Consider the following 17,690-nt stretch of genomic DNA (forward strand, 5'->3'; position numbering starts at 1 on the left):
TGGTAGAAATGTAAATTAGTACAACCACTATGGAGAACAGTATGGTGGTTCCTGAAAAACCTAAAAATAGAACTACCATATGAACCCAGCAATCCCACTTCTAGATATATATCCAAAAAAGGGAAATCAATATATCAAAAAGATACCTGCACTCCTGTGTTTATTGCAGCATGATTCACAATAGCCAAGATTTGGAATCGACCTAAGTGTCCACCAGCAGATGAATGGATAAAGAAATTGTGGTACATATGCACAGTGGAATATCATATAGCCACAAAAAGAATGCAGTCCTGCCATATGCAACAACATGGATAGAACTGGAGAACATTAACATTAAGTGAAATAAGCCAAGCACAGGAAGACATCTCATATGTTCTCACTCACATGTGGGAGCTAAATATTAAAACAATTGATCTCATGGAGACAGAGTAGAATGATGGTTACCAGAGGCTGGGAAGGGTAATGGGGGAGGAGATAAAGTGGGGATGGTTAATGGGTTCAAAAATATGGTTATTAATAGATAGAATGAACAATATTTGATAGTACAGCAAAGTGACTATAATGAACAATAAGGTATACTTTAAAATAACTAAAAGAGTGGAATTAGAATGTTCTAATAGGAAGAAATCAGGAATGCTTGAAGTGATGGATACCCTAGTTACCCTGATTTGATTAATACAGATTGTATGCCTGTATCAAAACATCACATGTACTGTATAAAGATATACAGCTATTATGTACCCACAGTAATTAAAATTAAAAAAAAATGATAAAGGTATCTAATCATTATTGTTTTAAAGTATATACCTTCTAAAAATTAAGCCTGTACTCAGCAGTTAAAAATAGTATGTAGGAAGATCAGAACAACAATATTTTGTGTTTGTGGAACTCTTTCCACATAGTAATTTAGTTTAAGTTAATTTCCTCTTTGATATTTTTGCATAATCTTTAATTGTGTAATTCATCTGTTGTCCTTGGTGTCTTTCATTTATTACTATTGATTTTAGTTTTTTGTTTTTTTTTTAATGGGCTAACATTCTGTTATCATAGTCCATTTATATATCCTGAGATAAGTTAAAGGCTATTTTCTGCCTTAAAAAGAAATTCATTATATTTTCTTATTCTCAAGAATTGGGACAACTTAATTCCAAAATTACTATCAGTTGATAATAGTATTACTTTAATTTGAAATGCTGTAGTCTCTGAACATCTCAATTTAATTAAGCTATAGATATTTGGTGAGATGACATAGTGAAGATTTTAATAAAGAGTAAGGATATTGGATTTTGATATTAAATGCAATAACCAACACATGAAGTTTTATCTTCACCTATCTCAAATTTGATGATTTTGAATAAACTTAACATTTTTAACATATAACACATTTTTTGTAGTGTTTGCTAACCTTTTATGAGAGAAAATTCTAAACATACTCTTGATAATAACCTGAAACTTTTATTTATTTTTTTAAATTGTTCCCTTATAGAATGTTTCTCCATCCCAGAGAGATGAAGTAATTCAGTGGTTGGCCAAACTCAAGTACCAATTCAACCTTTACCCGGAAACATTTGCTCTGGCTAGCAGTCTTTTGGACAGGTTTTTAGCTACTGTAAAGGTAAATATTTTAAGATACCATTTACATATAACCTCTTGTTTTAGTGTTTATATGCTAAACTGGAGGCTATTAGTAAACATTCTATAAAGTGAAAAGCAGTGGAGAACTTTCCTGGAGAATGGTATATGTACCCATAGGAAAACATGGTGTCTTCTGCTATTGTTTTAAATTTTTGGAAGTGTTACTGATTGTATTCTATAATTATCTTTTTGCTGTAAGTATTCATAGCGTAGACTGTGAAATTTTTGATCTCTTGATTTTAGTATAAACTGCATAGCATTGGCAGAATGTTTAGTCATCTGACATACTTGGTGTACTAAAGGTGGACAGTGAATCAGACTAGGAAAGTATAAGCCTGTTGTACATTTTTCTTTGTCACTAATTTATTGAACATTTATTTATTTATTTTTTGAGACAGAGTCTCACTGGTCGTGCCCGGCCATGATTTGTCATTAAATAAATGCTGCTTTAAAAATGCTGAGAGCCGGCCGGGCGCGGTGGCTCACGCCTGTAATCCTAGCTCTCTGGGAGGCCGAGGCGGGCGGATTGTTTGAGCTCAGGAGTTCGAGACCAGCCTGAGCAAGAGCGAGACCCTGTCTCTACCAAAAATAGGAAGAAATTAATTGGACAACTAAAAATATATAGAAAAATCTAGCCGGGCATGGTGGCGCATGCCTGTAGTCCCAGCTACTCGGGAGGCTGAGGCAGGAGGATCGCTTGAGCCCAGGAGTTTGAGGTTGCTGTGAGCTAAGATGACGCCACTGCACTCTAGCCCGGGCAACACAGTGAGACTCTGTCTCAAAAAAAAAAAAAAAGACATGTCATGAAAAAGTAGAAAAGTAATTTAGCTGTAGTCGTTTGTATGCCTAGGAATATGTAAACTAGGGGAACTGAATTAAATGCTTGGTTATTAGGTATAAAAAGTAGAAGCCAAAGAATTTAAGGAATGTAGGAGTGTAAGTTTGGATAGCCACTCGGTTATGTTTCAAACTTCTACTCTTAAGAGACTTAAAAGAACCCTTAATTATGATGCTAATTGCCTGAAATCTGGATTATCTGGGAAGTGCCTACTTTTATCTCAGCAACACATCCACATCCCTCCTCCTTCTTTATTTACCACAGCTAACTCACCTTTCACAGATAGTTCCACAGAAAGATGAGTTTAAGGTTAGTGTCCTTTCTTGGGTTATATATTCTTCAAGAATTATTAATGAGTGTATTGTTAGAGCTTCTATCATGAAAGAAGTTTTGTTTTATTTTGTTTTTTGTTTGAGATAGGGGTCTTGCTCTGTTGCCTGGGCTAGAGTGCAGTGGTGTCATCATAGCTCACTGCAACCTCAAACTCCTGAGCTGGAGCAATCCTCCTGCCTCAGCTGCCCAAGTAGCTAGAACTACAGGCGTGTACCATCACACCTGGCTAATTTTTTCTATTTTTTGTAGAGACCAGGTGTCTCCCTCTTGCTCAGGCTGGTCTTGAACTCCTTGGCCTTAAGCGATCCTCTTGCCTCGGCCTCCCAGAGTTCTAAGATTACAAGTGTGAGCCACTATGCCCAGCTAAAAGAGATTCTTAACAGTTTACTAAACATTTTAAACAAATTTGGGGAAATTTCATTTTTTTCATATGTTTTATTTATTGGATCCTGTCATGTTTTAGTAACATTAGAAACCCTTACTTACAGATGGTTAATCTATATTAAAACAATCTAAAATGTATTTGTAGCTTTAATAAAGGCATTTAAAGCAGACTGTAAAAGGGCTACAACAATAAATGGAGCTTCAATCCTCACTGTGCAGAAGAAATCACTGTGAAGCTCTTTAAATGTATGGAATCTGAGCCCTATCTCAGACCTACTGAATCTGAATCTCTAGTTGGTGAGATCTGGTTGTCCGTGCTTAAAGAAGCAAAACCATGTTACACAAATAATTCTAATAGTCAACCAGAATTGAGAACTACTGTTTGTTTTAAAAAAAAAAAAAAAATCACACATTTGCTGTTGGCTTTTTTTTTTAATTACTAAATTTATTCTTGATTTAGGCGTTGTATTGCTTACCCAAAGTTATTAACTGGTAGGCTCTTTTGTTTGTAATGATCTCAGATTACCTGAGGGATGTGGGTTTTATATATTGCATGCGTGGGAAAATAGGGAGCCTGGAAAACTGTATTGGCAGCCAGATCTGATTTCATTTCCTAGATCACCTGTGTGTGTCTCTTAACCTCTGAGGCTGTTTTCTCACCTGTAAAATAAAGAAATAACAGACATGATGCTGTTTATGGAAGTGCCTTCTAAACCATAATGCTTCTAATTAATACTTAAAATTATTTTAAAATATTGATAGTATTAAACTTTTATGTCATGTGGACAGAGGATTGGAAGATTCCTAGAGTGTATGTCCCTTATAGTTGTTATTGGCATGTTTATTAAATGATAAGCTATGTTTATTAAATAATAATCAAGACCATACTCCGGTCATCAGAATTCCACAATGTTAGGGGAATGTAATATTTTATTTAAGTATAACATAATATTGAAACAGGTTTCATTGGTGTTCTTTTTTTGTATTATTTAATTTGCCTTTGTGTCATTCAGTATAACTTGGACTATGTTGTCCTAATTGTACTAAACAGGATTCTGGTGCTGTGTTAGCAAACAGACTGAAAGTGAGCCTGCCTCGTTATAGGTAGGGAAACAGGCAAATTCGAGCCCTCTTATGTGTGTCAAACTCAAGAAAGATAATTTTTTTTCACTAACTGATCTTGTATGGATTTAGGACCTTTTCATTCTTATCATAGAACTTGAATATAGGTTTGTGTTGACACTTAATAATTAGAAAATTTTTACTCATCTGCTAGCATGCTATAATTTTTTTAGAGTATTTGAAGCATACTAATAGCTTTTTTTATATTCTTTTTTCTCTTTAATTCTCCTAACACATTGTATGTTATCTTACTGATTATTTTGTTAGATAAAGAAAATAGAATTAAAACAAATTTTTTTGCACACACCAAAGTATATATTTTTAAATTTTGGGAATATTATTAAAAACTTATATTCTAAAAAGCTCTTCTCTGCTGGATAGAAATTTGGCTAACTGGCTTTAATTGAACTTCAAGCAATTGAATATTATTTTCATAGATTATCACATGGCTAGGGTTGTAATGTTAAAAATTAGCTCTGATCTAGAAAGCAACGGTGGGAATCAAATTGAATTCCACAGAATTGTGTACATGTCTCATCTGCATATCTAATCTTTAAAAACAGTTATAAAAAGTTAATAAACCCTTTTTGAAAAATCACTAAAGTTTTTTTTTCCCTCTTCAAAATTTTAGGCCCACCCAAAATACTTGAGTTGTATTGCAATCAGCTGTTTTTTCCTAGCTGCCAAGACTGTTGAGGAAGATGAGGTAATAAATCCTTTCAAGATTGGTTATGTTTCTTTTGTGAAAATTTCTCCCCATTCATTAATGTGCTTTTGGTTTGCTAAAAACAAAAATTGAAAACGAGTTTATTTCTTTGTCCTCTTCCCTGTGTGTCTGTTTTCCTTTGTTTTGGGTAGAGAATTCCAGTACTGAAGGTATTGGCAAGAGACAGTTTCTGTGGATGTTCCTCATCTGAAATTCTGAGAATGGAGAGGATTATTCTGGATAAGTTGAACTGGGATCTTCACACAGCCACACCATTGGATTTTCTTCACATTGTAAATATACCTGAAGTCTCTTAGTTTCCTTTTTTTTTTTTTGAGACAGAGTCTCACTGTGTTGCCCGGGCTAGAGTGCCATGGCGTCATCCTAGCTCACAGCAGCCTCAAACTCCTGGGCTCAAGGGATCCTCCTGCCTCAGTCTCCCGAGTAGCTGGGACTACAGGCATGCGCCACCACCCCCGGCTAATTTTTTCTATGTATTTTTAGTTGTCCAATTAATTTCTTTCTATTTTTAGTAGAGATGGGGTCTCGCTCTTGCTCAGGCTGGTTTCGAACTCCTGAGCTCAAACAATCTGCCCGCCTCGGCCTCCCAGAGAGCTAGGATTACTCTTAGTTTCTTATTTGAATATGTAGTCTTGTTTCAGTAAGTTAAAAAATAGGTTGCCCACTCATTTATTTTGTACCGATTTTTAGGCAAAGGAAAACTGTTGAAATTGGCCAAGGAAAAATTAGAAATTAGTATATATGTCAAGTCACCGAGGCTAAAATTACAATGTTAGAAATTGAGTAGTTATATCAGTTTCTATACGTAATTTCCTAGACAAATAAAACTAAAATGATGTTTTTGTGATTTTTTTTTTTTTTTTCAGTTCCATGCCATTGCAGTGTCAACTAGGCCTCAGTTACTTTTCAGTTTGCCCAAATTGAGCCCGTCTCAACATTTGGCAGTCCTCACCAAGCAACTACTTCACTGTATGGCCTGCAACCAACTTCTACAATTCAAAGGATCCATGCTTGCTCTAGCCATGGTTAGTTTGGAAATGGAGAAACTTATTCCTGATTGGCTTCCTCTTACAATTGAACTGCTTCAGAAAGCACAGGTAAGTGTCAGTCTAATTAAATAGTGTTCGTTTTAAGTTTTTCTGTTGGAATGCATAGAGTTACCAGATGGTTATAGAACTAAGAAACATTGTTAATCTTGTAATCGCAAATCATTGTTAAGAGTAGACAAGGGCGGGGTGTGGTGGCTCATGCCTGTAATCCCAGCACTTTGGGAGGCTGAGGCTTGAGGCCAGGAGTTTGAGACCAGCCTGGGCAACATAGACCCTATCTCTACAAAAAATGAAAAAATTAGCTGGGCCGCTGGCACATGCCTGTAGTCCCAACTACTTGGAAGGCTGAGGCAGGAGGATCGCTTGAGCCCAGGAGTTCTAGGCTGTAGTGAGCTATGATTGCACCACTGCACCTCAGCCTGGGCAAGACCCCGTCTCTTAAAAAAATAAATAAATAAATAAATAAACCAAAGTAAAGTATACACTTTAAATTTATGAGCTGGTCGGCTAGATGTTCCTTTTTTCCTTGAAAAATTTAGATAGTATTTTTTAAATTATTTTCAGCCTTTCCCCTAAATTAAGAATTTTGAAAAATTAGTAAGATTCTCAGTAATGTATTCTCCTTCAGTTTCATATAAAGAAACTTCCTAGCTACATCTATAGGTTTCATGTAGTACTTCTCTATTTATTTTATAAAAGATGTCAGATACATAAATTGTAAGAAGTTGCTTTTTCAACAAGCAAATAATTTTTTGTTGGCTAGTAGGTGAAACATTTGTACCAGACTTTTAGCAGTTGGAAGCTATCTTTCTGAAAGCTTTTTGTCCTTATTGCCTAAGATTAGTTTGTAACTCGTATCTACAGATTGGTATAAAATATATAGGTTGATAAATTATCAACTACCTATATAAAACATGAAGGTTTAGTGGAGAAAATTCTCATTCAAGAGGAAAGTTGGTAATAGGGCTGTATGTTAGCAGCTACTTTAAGAGAAGGCTTACTGATTCTATTCATGTCACAAATTGAACTTACCAAGTTTAGCTCTGCCGCAAACCATACTTTTGTCAGCTGAGTCCATAAAAGACTTAGGGAATCTACTTTTCCTGTATGTGGCTCTATTTATTCTCATTTATCAAGTTATTCTGATTTGTTTTATTGGATTTTATTTAGAAGACTATTAAATTCTGAGCTTAAAAGCATTATGCAATAAAAAAACCAATTGTAATAAAGAACAGTTATTCAACTAATAAAACTTACAAAAGAATACTATAAAAGAAAAACAATAATGCTTGAATTTGGGTTTTTGTAAGATAATTATAATTGATCTTATAGCAGACATTTAAATATCTCAGTGCTACGCTCTCAGCTTCTGAGAATTTTAGGCTCTAGTTTGTAAGCAGAGAAGGGCTGAGAGTCTTTTCATAAAAGGGATAATGAACTTTACCTATACAGTGTAACACAGGCTATTTTTCCTTTTCAAGGAATATATGTTCTTATAATCATGTATCTTAGTTTGAAAAAACTTAGAGAAGTGTTTCCTTCCTTTGAAATAAATGCTGTAATGAAAATCCTAGGAATTAGTTGCTATTTAGTGAGAATTTTGTAAAACTGTCATAAACCATCGTTTAATGGTGTAGCACAGATAATTTACTTTGCCTACCTAGAGTGTTGGAAAATACAATTGAATATGAATCATTCACATCAGTCTGAAGTGGGGGAACAAGCTTACTAGAAAACCTACATTACATTATTTTTTGTTATTGTTGGAACAAATGACATCTCTCTAAATGCCTCCTGATTTGGTCTCTGCCTTTTCTCAAGTTAGTACAGAAAAGATTTCCTATATAAAATGTTAGTGTCAAAAGACAGGACAGACTTCAAACCATAAGTAATAAAAATGTTGTATGTAGCACATGTATTCTGTAGCTTTGAGAACCTATTCTTTACTGAAGAACACTAGAGAATGTGTTTCATTCTCTTTTGTAAGTTTTCTGATGCTAGAAGAAAGTTGTCACTGAAACTTTTCTCCTTAACTGAAGGAGTATTATAAACTTGGGATTTGACAGAACCTTTGTGGAAATCAATTCAGTCCCTTTATTTTATAGTCCCAGTTCAGGGAACCTGAGACTTTCTTAGAGCCATGTTGAACTACTTGGTAGTAAAGAAAACTAAAAAGAACCATTGCTTTTTCGATACGATACAAACTTTAAAAATTCTAGTTCACTGGTTTTCACAGTTTCCTTTGGAAGTAGAACCCTTTCTCTGTCCCTCTTCCCCCAACAAATTCTGTATGCAAACAATGCCAAAATACAGAGTAGAGTGGAATTGTACTTGTACTATGTGTTTGGAGCAGAGACATGTCAGGGTGCAGAGCCTACTCAGCATGACCTTTTCCCTTCCATAGCTATTTGGACATAGTTTGAAAACCAAGTTTTTGCATTCTCTTATATACATATTTAATACTTACATTCCACAAACATTTATTGAGAAATCTATGATCTACACACTGAGGATACAGTGATTTTTTTTTTTTTTTTTTTAAGTCTCTATCCCATATAGTGTTCACGTTGCAGTGGGGAAGATAGTGAACAAAAACAAGTAAGGTCGCAAAACTTGGTAGAGACTGTCAGGCTTGTTCTAACAGTTCTACTCTAAAACCAACTTGGACTAATAACCAACTTATGTGGCCCAAACAGGAATGGCTCCTGGTTCTTCAGGACTCAGTTATGTCTTTGCTAAGTTTACCTGTGTTCAGGTAGGAACACCAGGTTTGATATCTTTGTGATTAGACCCGTGACAAGGCCATAGTAGTATGATATATTCCTCCTGGATTTCTGATTCTAATATAGGAAGTTCTTGCAGATCAGATTGGTGAGATCATGGCAGAATTACTTCTGACATGATTCCCAGTGTCTTGGTTTGAGGAGGGTCTATCACAGACATTTCTTGCTGTGCGGAGCCCACTATTACTAGCTCTGCCTATCTCTCCTCTAGACTTGAGACAAAGAATGGTGAGTGTACCGAGGTTTGAAAGGCAAGCTTCCTCTTGCCCTTCCTAGCCTCCCACCTCCACCCCATTGAGCTCTCCTGCCACCAGTTGGTCACCATTCTGGGATTGCTAAACCTTTCTCTTACCCCTTCTACCCTTGCTCTACTTGTGTGGCTATGTTCCTATCTCTCTTCTTTCTGACTGATATGGGCCACCTTGGTAATTTCAGGGTGTTAACTCTACCAAGATTAGTAGGGGATTAGTGGGAGTAGATGTCTAGTTTAATACTAGAGTAGGGAGTTAAAGAAGCACACCCTACTTAAAACGGTCTCTTGGTTCTTCTTGAAGGTGGCTAAGGTTAGGCTATTCCAGCAGGTATTTATAGTGCTTCTTGCTGCCCACCAAACTTGGATCCATCTGGACCTATAACTTATGTCATTTATTGTTATGAAAAATAATGGTTCTCTTGACACCCTATTATTAGAAGTTGTAATTAGAAAGTTCATTTATTTTATTTTATTTTTGGAGACAAGTCTCACTCTGTTGCCTGGGCTAGAGTGCTGTGGCATCAGCCTAGCTCAGAGCAACCTCAAACTCCTGGGCTTAAGTGATTTTCCTGCCTCAGCCTCCCGAGTAGCTGGGACTACAGGCATGTGCCGCCATGCCCGGCTAATTTTTTCTATATATATTTTTAGTTGTCCAGCTAATTTCTTTCTATTTTTAGTAGAGACGGGGTCTCACTCTTGCTCGGGCTGGTCTCAAACTCCTGAGCTCAAATGATCTGCCTGCCTTGGCCTCCCAGAGTGCTAGGATTATAGGCGTGAGCCACCGTGTCTGGCCAGAAAGTTCATTTTAAATCCTTTTAACAGAACTCCACTAGAGGACTTCTGGGTGTCTAGAGTTGCAATTCCAGTATATGTGCTTGGTTTGTTTTGTTTCCTCCTAGATCTCAACAAGGATCAAAAATTTTTTTTTTTAGAAGAAATTCAGATTGTACTAGATTAGAAGGAATTTATTTTGATTTATTATTTTGGTACTTGGGTGGAAGTGCAGTTCATATAGATGATTTTGGTTTGAATAATTTCCAGTGTCCTTACTAGCCCTATCATTTTTTGCCAGTCTTCACCTCTAAAATATAACTCTGTATTTACTTACTTTTTTCACACAGGAAGATTATAGTGACATAAATAGTCTTCCTTAAATAGATGTGGTTTTTTTTCAGGATTCTACCTTGGTATTGAGCTGCCATGGTATTTATTATGCCCAGTGGCCAAGGCATTAGAATATTTGTGGTACTTCTACTTTCTAGGCCACTAGGTATCATTCAGTTGCTGAAGAACAGTTCATTAAACTAGGTACAGCCAGCCCTCCGTGTCCGTGGGTCCCGCATCTGTGGATTCAACCAACTGTGGATTGAAAATAGAAAAAATTCCACAAAGTTCTAAAAAGCAAAACTTGAATTTGTCACTCACCAGTACTATATTGAATCTATGCAAATAAAGTGATGTGAGGCATTGTATTAGGTATTACAAGTAACCTAGAAATGATTTAACATATAGGGGAAGATTGCATAGGTTATATGCAAAACTATGCCATTTTATGTAAGGGAACTTGAGCATCGTCAGATTTTGGTATCCATGGGGTGGGGTGAGGGTGGGGTCCTGAAACTAGTTCCCGATGGATGGATACTAAGGGACGACTGCACTTATTTTTTAGAAGTAATTTCTACACCATAGCCTTTTTTCACTTCCCAATTTATCTTTCCTTTCTATTACCTATTACTTTCCTTTTGTAGGCTTCTTAAAGTATTGACAGAATCCCCATCCCTTCTTTGTGCCACTGTTTTTAGCATGATTCAGGTGGTTCTGCATTCCTGGGGCATATGTTAAGACCTATCCTACAGTAGTAAACTTGATAGTTGAGGAACTATCCTAATTTTTTTCTTTTAAGGGAGGGAAAAACCCCTCTAATACTAGTTAATAGTGTCTTACCCATAGTGTCTTATCTAGTGCTTTTCAAACTAGGCAAAAACTAGTAAACAAATTGTAGATGTTAAAATCTGCTATTTTCATGTCTGTTTCTGAAAATATCAGTTATTTTTACATTTGTATTACATGAGGACTAATAGCATTTCATCCTTCTGTCCACTGATATTTTTCTCAATAACAAATAATATATTTAGAGGTAATAATTTTATGACCAAATGTATTCTTTTAGAATATGTTACCTTCCTTTATTTTCTCTGTGGTATTGCAAATAGTCATTCTATGTGATGTTATATAGGGATGAAAGACTTGGTCTAGAAATGTTCAAAATACCTATAAAATACCCGAAACTGGAAAAAAGTGATCCCTGATAATTAAATGGTCAGTCAGGGTAGGCTTCCTGAAGGTGATGGCATTTAGCCAGGCCTGGAAGGAATGGGTAATACAATTTCAATAGGTGTAAAAATAGGATGAGCAAGGGTAAAGTAAGACAAGGGAAGAATTGTGCATAATAGGGAATGGGTCTGTTTGGCAGGAATGCAGAACACAAATTTGGGGGGTATGCTAGGAAATAAGACTGGAAAAGAAGGTCGGGGTCAGGTTACAGAGAGCCTTATTAATACTAAGCTAAGGAGTTTAGCTTATTTCTGCTAGGCATTGGGGTGCTGGTGAAGATAGTAGGGGAGAAATACATGCTGCTACAGGAAGATTATTTTGACAGTGCTGTAATTGTAGGGAAAGTAAGGCAGAGAGCTACTTCACTACGGGTAAGATTTTGAAGGCCTTCCGTATGCAGTCACTGTGCTAGAAACTTAGGGATAAAAAGATGAATACAATACAGTGCTAGCACCTTGGATCTTATAATCTGTAATGGAAAGGCTAAGTAACTAAATAAAAATTTTAATAAAATGTAAATATGACAACAGGTTGATACAGAAACAGATAACCATGGCCTTTGAGGTGTTTAGGGGGTTAGGGAAATCTCAGGGTGATTCCAGAAAGGATTGAAAATTGAACTGTCCTGAAGGGTAAGAAGAAATTAGCAAAACTCCCAAATTAAACAAAAACATAAGCAAAACATAAGCACTTCTTCCTAGTGTTGCTGTGTCTACTATTTTGTACAAAATATAACTTGTCTAAAGTTCTCATTGTTTTAAAAATATTCTAAATTCTTAACTAGACAGGTTTCCTTCTTCATCCCTGCTGAAAAATTTTTTTTTCTTGCCTCTGGCTTTTTCCTTAAATTCTTAATGTTGTATTTATCTGTATTTTGGTCTGCACTGAAGAAATTAGAAGAAGCCAAAAGGGTGAGATTGAGGAGTCTTCTAGACAGGGGAAACAGACTGAAGGAAAAAAAAAGCAGACATAGGAGTGAACAAAAGAGAATAGTTTCTGCTCTCATGTAAATGTCCAGCATATAATTGCAAATGCAGAATTCAAGTTCCAAAGAGATTTATATTAGAAGTACAGATTTGGATATAATTTCTAAGAAGATGATAGGTAGGCTGGAGAAAGATGAGTTTGAAGATGTGGGGAGAGAAAAGAAGGCACAGGGCAGAGGGCACAGGGAGGGAAAGTGGCCAGGAAAGATGACAGAGCTATTTAAAGTTCATTAATGAGTACCTTTGTGGTGTTTTGGTTTTTTTTCCTGGCCCAGATGGATAGCTCCCAGTTGATCCACTGTCGGGAGCTTGTGGCACATCACCTTTCTACTCTGCAGTCTTCCCTGCCTCTAAATTCCGTTTATGTCTACCGTCCCCTCAAGCACACCTTGGTGACCTGTGACAAAGGAGTGTTCAGATTACATCCCTCCTCTGTCCCAGGCCCAGATTTCTCCAAGGACAACAGCAAGCCAGAAGTGCCAGTCAGAGGTACAGCAGCCTTCTACCATCATCTCCCAGCTGCCAGTGGGTGCAAGCATACCTCTGCTAAACGCAAGGTAGAGGAAATGGAAGTGGATGACTTCTATGATGGAATCAAACGGCTCTATAATGAAGATAATGCTTCAGAAAATGTGGGTTCTGTGTGTGGCACTGATTTGTCGAGACAAGAGGGACATGCTTCCCCTTGTCCACCTTTGCAGCCTGTTTCTGTCATGTAATTTCAGCAAGTGTTACCTTCAAGTGCAAACTAAGGTAGACTACTCTGGGGATGAGAACAGGCAAAACCAGGAAAGGCTATAGAAGGATATATACCTTATCGGGCTGATTCGAAGTGAGCCAGAAAAAAAAAAACCCATTTACTTGTCCAGCTAATTATAATTCAACATTATTTAAGCACTTAAAGACCAAAAAAATGATATAAAAAATGCAAAAGATGCAAAATTTTTTAATAAGCAAATTTCTTTTTAGTATGTCAGTTGCACTCTTTTTCTGCTGGAATGTAATGTAGCTTGCCCATGTTAAAAATTCACATCTAATGTTTTTTTAAAAAGTTCCAAAATTCATAGCTAGCAAACCTGTCCCCAGTGTCCTGATTTAGTTTTCCTGTTGCTTTTGCTTGCTTCTCCATTGAGTACTTAATGAATTTTATGCATGTTTATCTATACTGACTTCCACTGAATAGGAAACCCCCAAAATTATTTTTTAGCAATTTAATGAACAGATTATTTCAGTGTGACAGCCATGTTTAATCCATGATTCAAATTCCAGTTAATCTGAAAAGGGTACTTTGGAACTGTCCAGTATGAATCAGAGGTGGTAATAGAAAAAGGTCTCATATTACCACATTGATTTTATGTTTGTCTCATTTCAGTTTCTACAGTTTAAAAACAATGACTGTTTTCATTTTTGTTTATCTTAAAGTGAAATTTAAAAGTGGCATGTAATTAGGATACTCTTAGATTTGTTGGAAGCATTTTTGAATTTGCATAAAAGAATTTGTGATAAAGTTAATATATCCAGGTGCTCACCAAAGAAACATGTATGTAATAACTAAAATTAAGATTTTTGTAACTGCTCAGTTTTCACTAATTAATAATCGTAGTAGGAGAGACTGTCTAGGTGTTGGGGCAGCTCTATGATTTGAGTCTCTAACATGTAATAACTGAATTCAGTACCCTAGTTTTATGTTAAACTGTTAGGATTTCCTTGATAAAAGTTATTTCCCCTGCCTCCTCAGCCCCCCTGTATTTCTCTTAATGACCTCTGGATCCTGAGCTGCTTTTACAGTCTGGAAAAGGTATTGCAGTCACACCGTGTACTGATGAAAAAAGCCTCTGGTAGCAATAAAAAGTTGTCCTTAACCTTTGTATCTGTAACTTTTCTTTTTGCTTGTGAGGAGGTTCAGGTTCCTGATTGCTTAAGCACTGCCATTTCAACTAAGGAAAACAATAGAAATCATCAGAGTATGTTTACTAAAAATAAAACATGAAGAAAAGGAGATTTGAATGTGAGTGAGAAATGTAGGTTTTAGACATAAGGAACAGTTTTTCTTTTAAGGTATTTTCTCATTGGTGGATTGTGGATCTTCCAAACAGCAAATTCTCACCTTAGTTGGACTGTTCGTTAGGGCAGGCTCAGACCCGTATCTAGATAACGTGTCATTTTTAGCCCACTGATTTTGTTCAAGTTTAGCCGAGCAAGAGTATTCTCAGGTCAACATCTGACTTTCTCGAAACTCTTGTAGTGGGGTTGACTGCCTATTTTATGACCTTACAATCCACGTAAGGGGAAGGAAGATAGCAAGGAATTGGCTTCACAGATACATATAAAATCTCACCTCATCTTGATCTGTTCTTCTCCCGAACTGTGGGAGCTCCAGGAAGTTTACAACTACATAGATTCATGGTATCTGCAGAACGAATGGCACTTAGTTCCCTTTCTCCCCCATTTAGCAGATGAGGACGTGGAGCATAGCGGGGGAATATTTCATTTGTAGTCCAATAGTTGCAAATTGAACAAAAGTTAGAGGACAATAGGGTTTTCATTATTTTATCTTAATTAAGGTTTTCTAATACTAAGAATTGATGGTCAGTCACTTTGGAACCTAATGTTTTTATGGGACACTGAATCGCGTGAGATGGCTGGGCTGCTAGCTCTCATTCCTCAAAGCTCATTTAACCCGTAGTTCAATTCGCTGATAGTACTTGGAGACCTGACCCTCCTGAGCATCCTTTCAGTTACACCTTCCCTGCTATGGCTCCACAGATCTGAGCTCCCCTCTTCGTGACCTTAGAGAACTTTGGGGTGAGACAAAAATAGTACAATATTCTTTTTTTTTTTTTTTTTTTTTTGCCCGCGCTAGAGTGAGTGCTGCGGCGTCATCCTAGCTCACAGCAACCTCAAATGCCTGGGCTCAAGCGATCCTCCTGCCTCAGCCTCCCGAGTAGCTGGGACCACAGGCATGCGCCACCGTGCCCGGCTAATTTTTTCTATATATTTTTAGTTGTCTGATTAATATCTTTCTATTTTTAGTAGAGACGGGGTCTCGCTCCTGCTCAGGCTGGTTTCGAACTCCTGAGCTCAAACAGTCCGCCCGCCTTGGCCTCCCAGAGAGCTAGGATTACAGGCGTGAGCCACCGCGCCCGGCCAGCACAATAGTCTTGAACAGTATGGAACTTTAAGAACATTCCTGCTGTTAAGTTAGTGCCCGTTTTACCTGAAACTATTCTCAGCCTGTCCCAAGTTACTTGTGTTAAATTTTGGCATCACATCACAAACTCTCCTAGGATTTGGAAACTCATTATGACTTTATATGTCATTGCCTGGTGCCTCCTGGTGGCTAAAAAAACCTGTCATTTCATGAAATCTCTGGAAAGGCAAGGGAATATACTTGATGAGCATAGTTAATAGTTATTCTCTAATCCTCCACCAGAAAGTGAAAGACCATGCTCTATGTAGTCACTGATGATGAGACGAGGAGAAGGTAAATATTTACTTCATTCTCTGCAAAATGGATCAGTTGGTTCTCTGGGAACTGAATTTCCTCTGCAGACATGATGTGTTACTGCGGAGGGAGAAGGGAGAGCTGTGAACGAGGAGTCAATGGCAGTCAAAGTTCAGGCATAACTGATTTGTCAGAAGTGTTCCTAACGCTGCCTTTGGCTCTCAAGGAAACTAGAAGGTAGCTAGCTCGTCACTCAGGCAAGCTGGTGAGAATTGCAGTCTACATTCCCACCGGTGAGAGAAATGAGACTGGTGTCTGTGCCCCCAAGAAGTACTTATTTCTTTTCTTCTGTGCTATGACAGCCACCACTTCCGTGTGCCTTCTCTACTCTTTACATTCCTGCATTTTCATCCTTTCTAATGTACGCATTTTGGATTTCCTGAAGCAAGAAGGCAAGGTGCATTACTGCCCAAAGCAGCCTTTTACTTGGAAGTGTGGTTAAGCTGCTGATACTCAGCCAGCACGGTGGGGAGCTCATCTCGTCCCCAGAAAGACAGGCCCAAACTGCCGTCTTTAAGGTAGTTCGTACACCTTCAACTGGAAAGGAAAGACACGGGGCCGTGTGCTCTCACAGCGTCCCACGCGGTGGGCATCCCGAGGATTCGCGTTGGCCACTGCCACGTGGCTGAGAACTAACACGGTTCCACTTCTAACTCATCTCGATCCTTTGCCCTTTCTATATGACGTTGTGAAGCTTTGTCCAAATGTTACTTCTAAAGCCTCCAAAATTCTTGAAATTAGCCTTTCTGTTAAAACAATGTCTCCATCTGTAATTAAATAATGTTTTGAGCTTTGGCCACTAGATGGTGCTTCTAGAAAAAGAATACAGCATCTTTTAAAATTTCTGGGAGAGACTGAGTTTGTGCGTACTGTTCGGTAGTGAGCAGCTGAATGCTCCTTTGGTTGCTGAGCCAACGCATCGACGTTTGCAGTTACAGGTTCGCCTCACTTAAGGTACAGGAAGCTGCGCACGCAGCACTGAGGGAACTTGAGCGAAATCAGCCATGATAATGGGTAGCAGGTCTCAGAGCAAACCAACCCCAAACAGGCTTGGTGCAGTGGCTCATGCCTGTAATCCTGGCATGCTGGGAGGATCACTCGAGCCCAGGAGTGTGAGGCCCGGGTAACAGAGCAAAACACTCTGAAAACAAACCCCGAAACTACCAGCTTTACAAATTAAAAATTCCAATTAGTGAGTCGTGCAGCCCTGCAAAGTAGCCTAGAAATACAATTGAGAAGGCTTGAGAACAGCCAAGTCTCAAAACCTTGCTTTGAGTTGGATTTGACCAATTATTAGGACAGAAAAAATGAAGTGCACACTTACTTGAAAGCTTGCCTTCACCATACTGATGAGGTTAGTGGCTTTTATGATGTCCTAATATGTAGGACAGAGATACAACTCTGCCTTGTGCCACCTGTTGATGATTCTTTCCTTGAAAAGATACAGTAAGAGGTAACCAAGAATGTCTCATCAGCTAGAGAGACTTGAGAAGAGCTCACAGTTCTAGCTTTTTGTCCCCGGGAGCTTCTGAGTTAAGGATGGAATGAAAACCTCTCTCTGGACTCTTAAAGTATAACTTTCATAGCAGATCAAATGCCAGAGTTACTGACCTTACTGTGTTAAACAGGAAGTAGAAAAGCATTTTGACTAGCCCGAGGCCCAGTGAACTAGTTTCTCATTTCTTGGAAACGGCTTATTTTGTTAGGCAATAGGACACTCCAGAATGAAGGGCAGCCTTAG

The 17,690-nt window shown here is 37.7% G+C and overlaps 1 protein-coding gene across 2 annotated transcripts in view; it reads left to right on the forward strand.

The window, feature by feature from the left end:
* CCNI (cyclin I) overlaps positions 1-14,306 on the forward strand; it is a 43,383-nt gene extending 29,077 nt beyond the window's left edge. The window contains exons 3-7 of one of the 2 annotated variants that reach the window (XM_012650982.1): positions 1,487-1,615; positions 4,944-5,018; positions 5,171-5,311; positions 5,906-6,136; positions 12,720-14,306. In XM_012650982.1, coding sequence (XP_012506436.1) covers positions 1,487-1,615; positions 4,944-5,018; positions 5,171-5,311; positions 5,906-6,136; positions 12,720-13,163 — 1,020 coding nt within the window. In that variant the 3' untranslated portion in view covers positions 13,164-14,306. The remainder of the gene's footprint in view (positions 1-1,486; positions 1,616-4,943; positions 5,019-5,170; positions 5,312-5,905; positions 6,137-12,719) is intronic. The other variant, XM_012650983.1, reaches the window with a different exon arrangement.
* The last annotated feature ends 3,384 nt before the right edge of the window (positions 14,307-17,690 follow it).

The sequence above is a fragment of the Propithecus coquereli genome, unplaced genomic scaffold (genome assembly GCF_000956105.1).
Source record: "Propithecus coquereli isolate 6110/MARCELLA unplaced genomic scaffold, Pcoq_1.0 Scaffold343, whole genome shotgun sequence".
Classification (NCBI taxonomy): domain Eukaryota; kingdom Metazoa; phylum Chordata; class Mammalia; order Primates; family Indriidae; genus Propithecus; species Propithecus coquereli.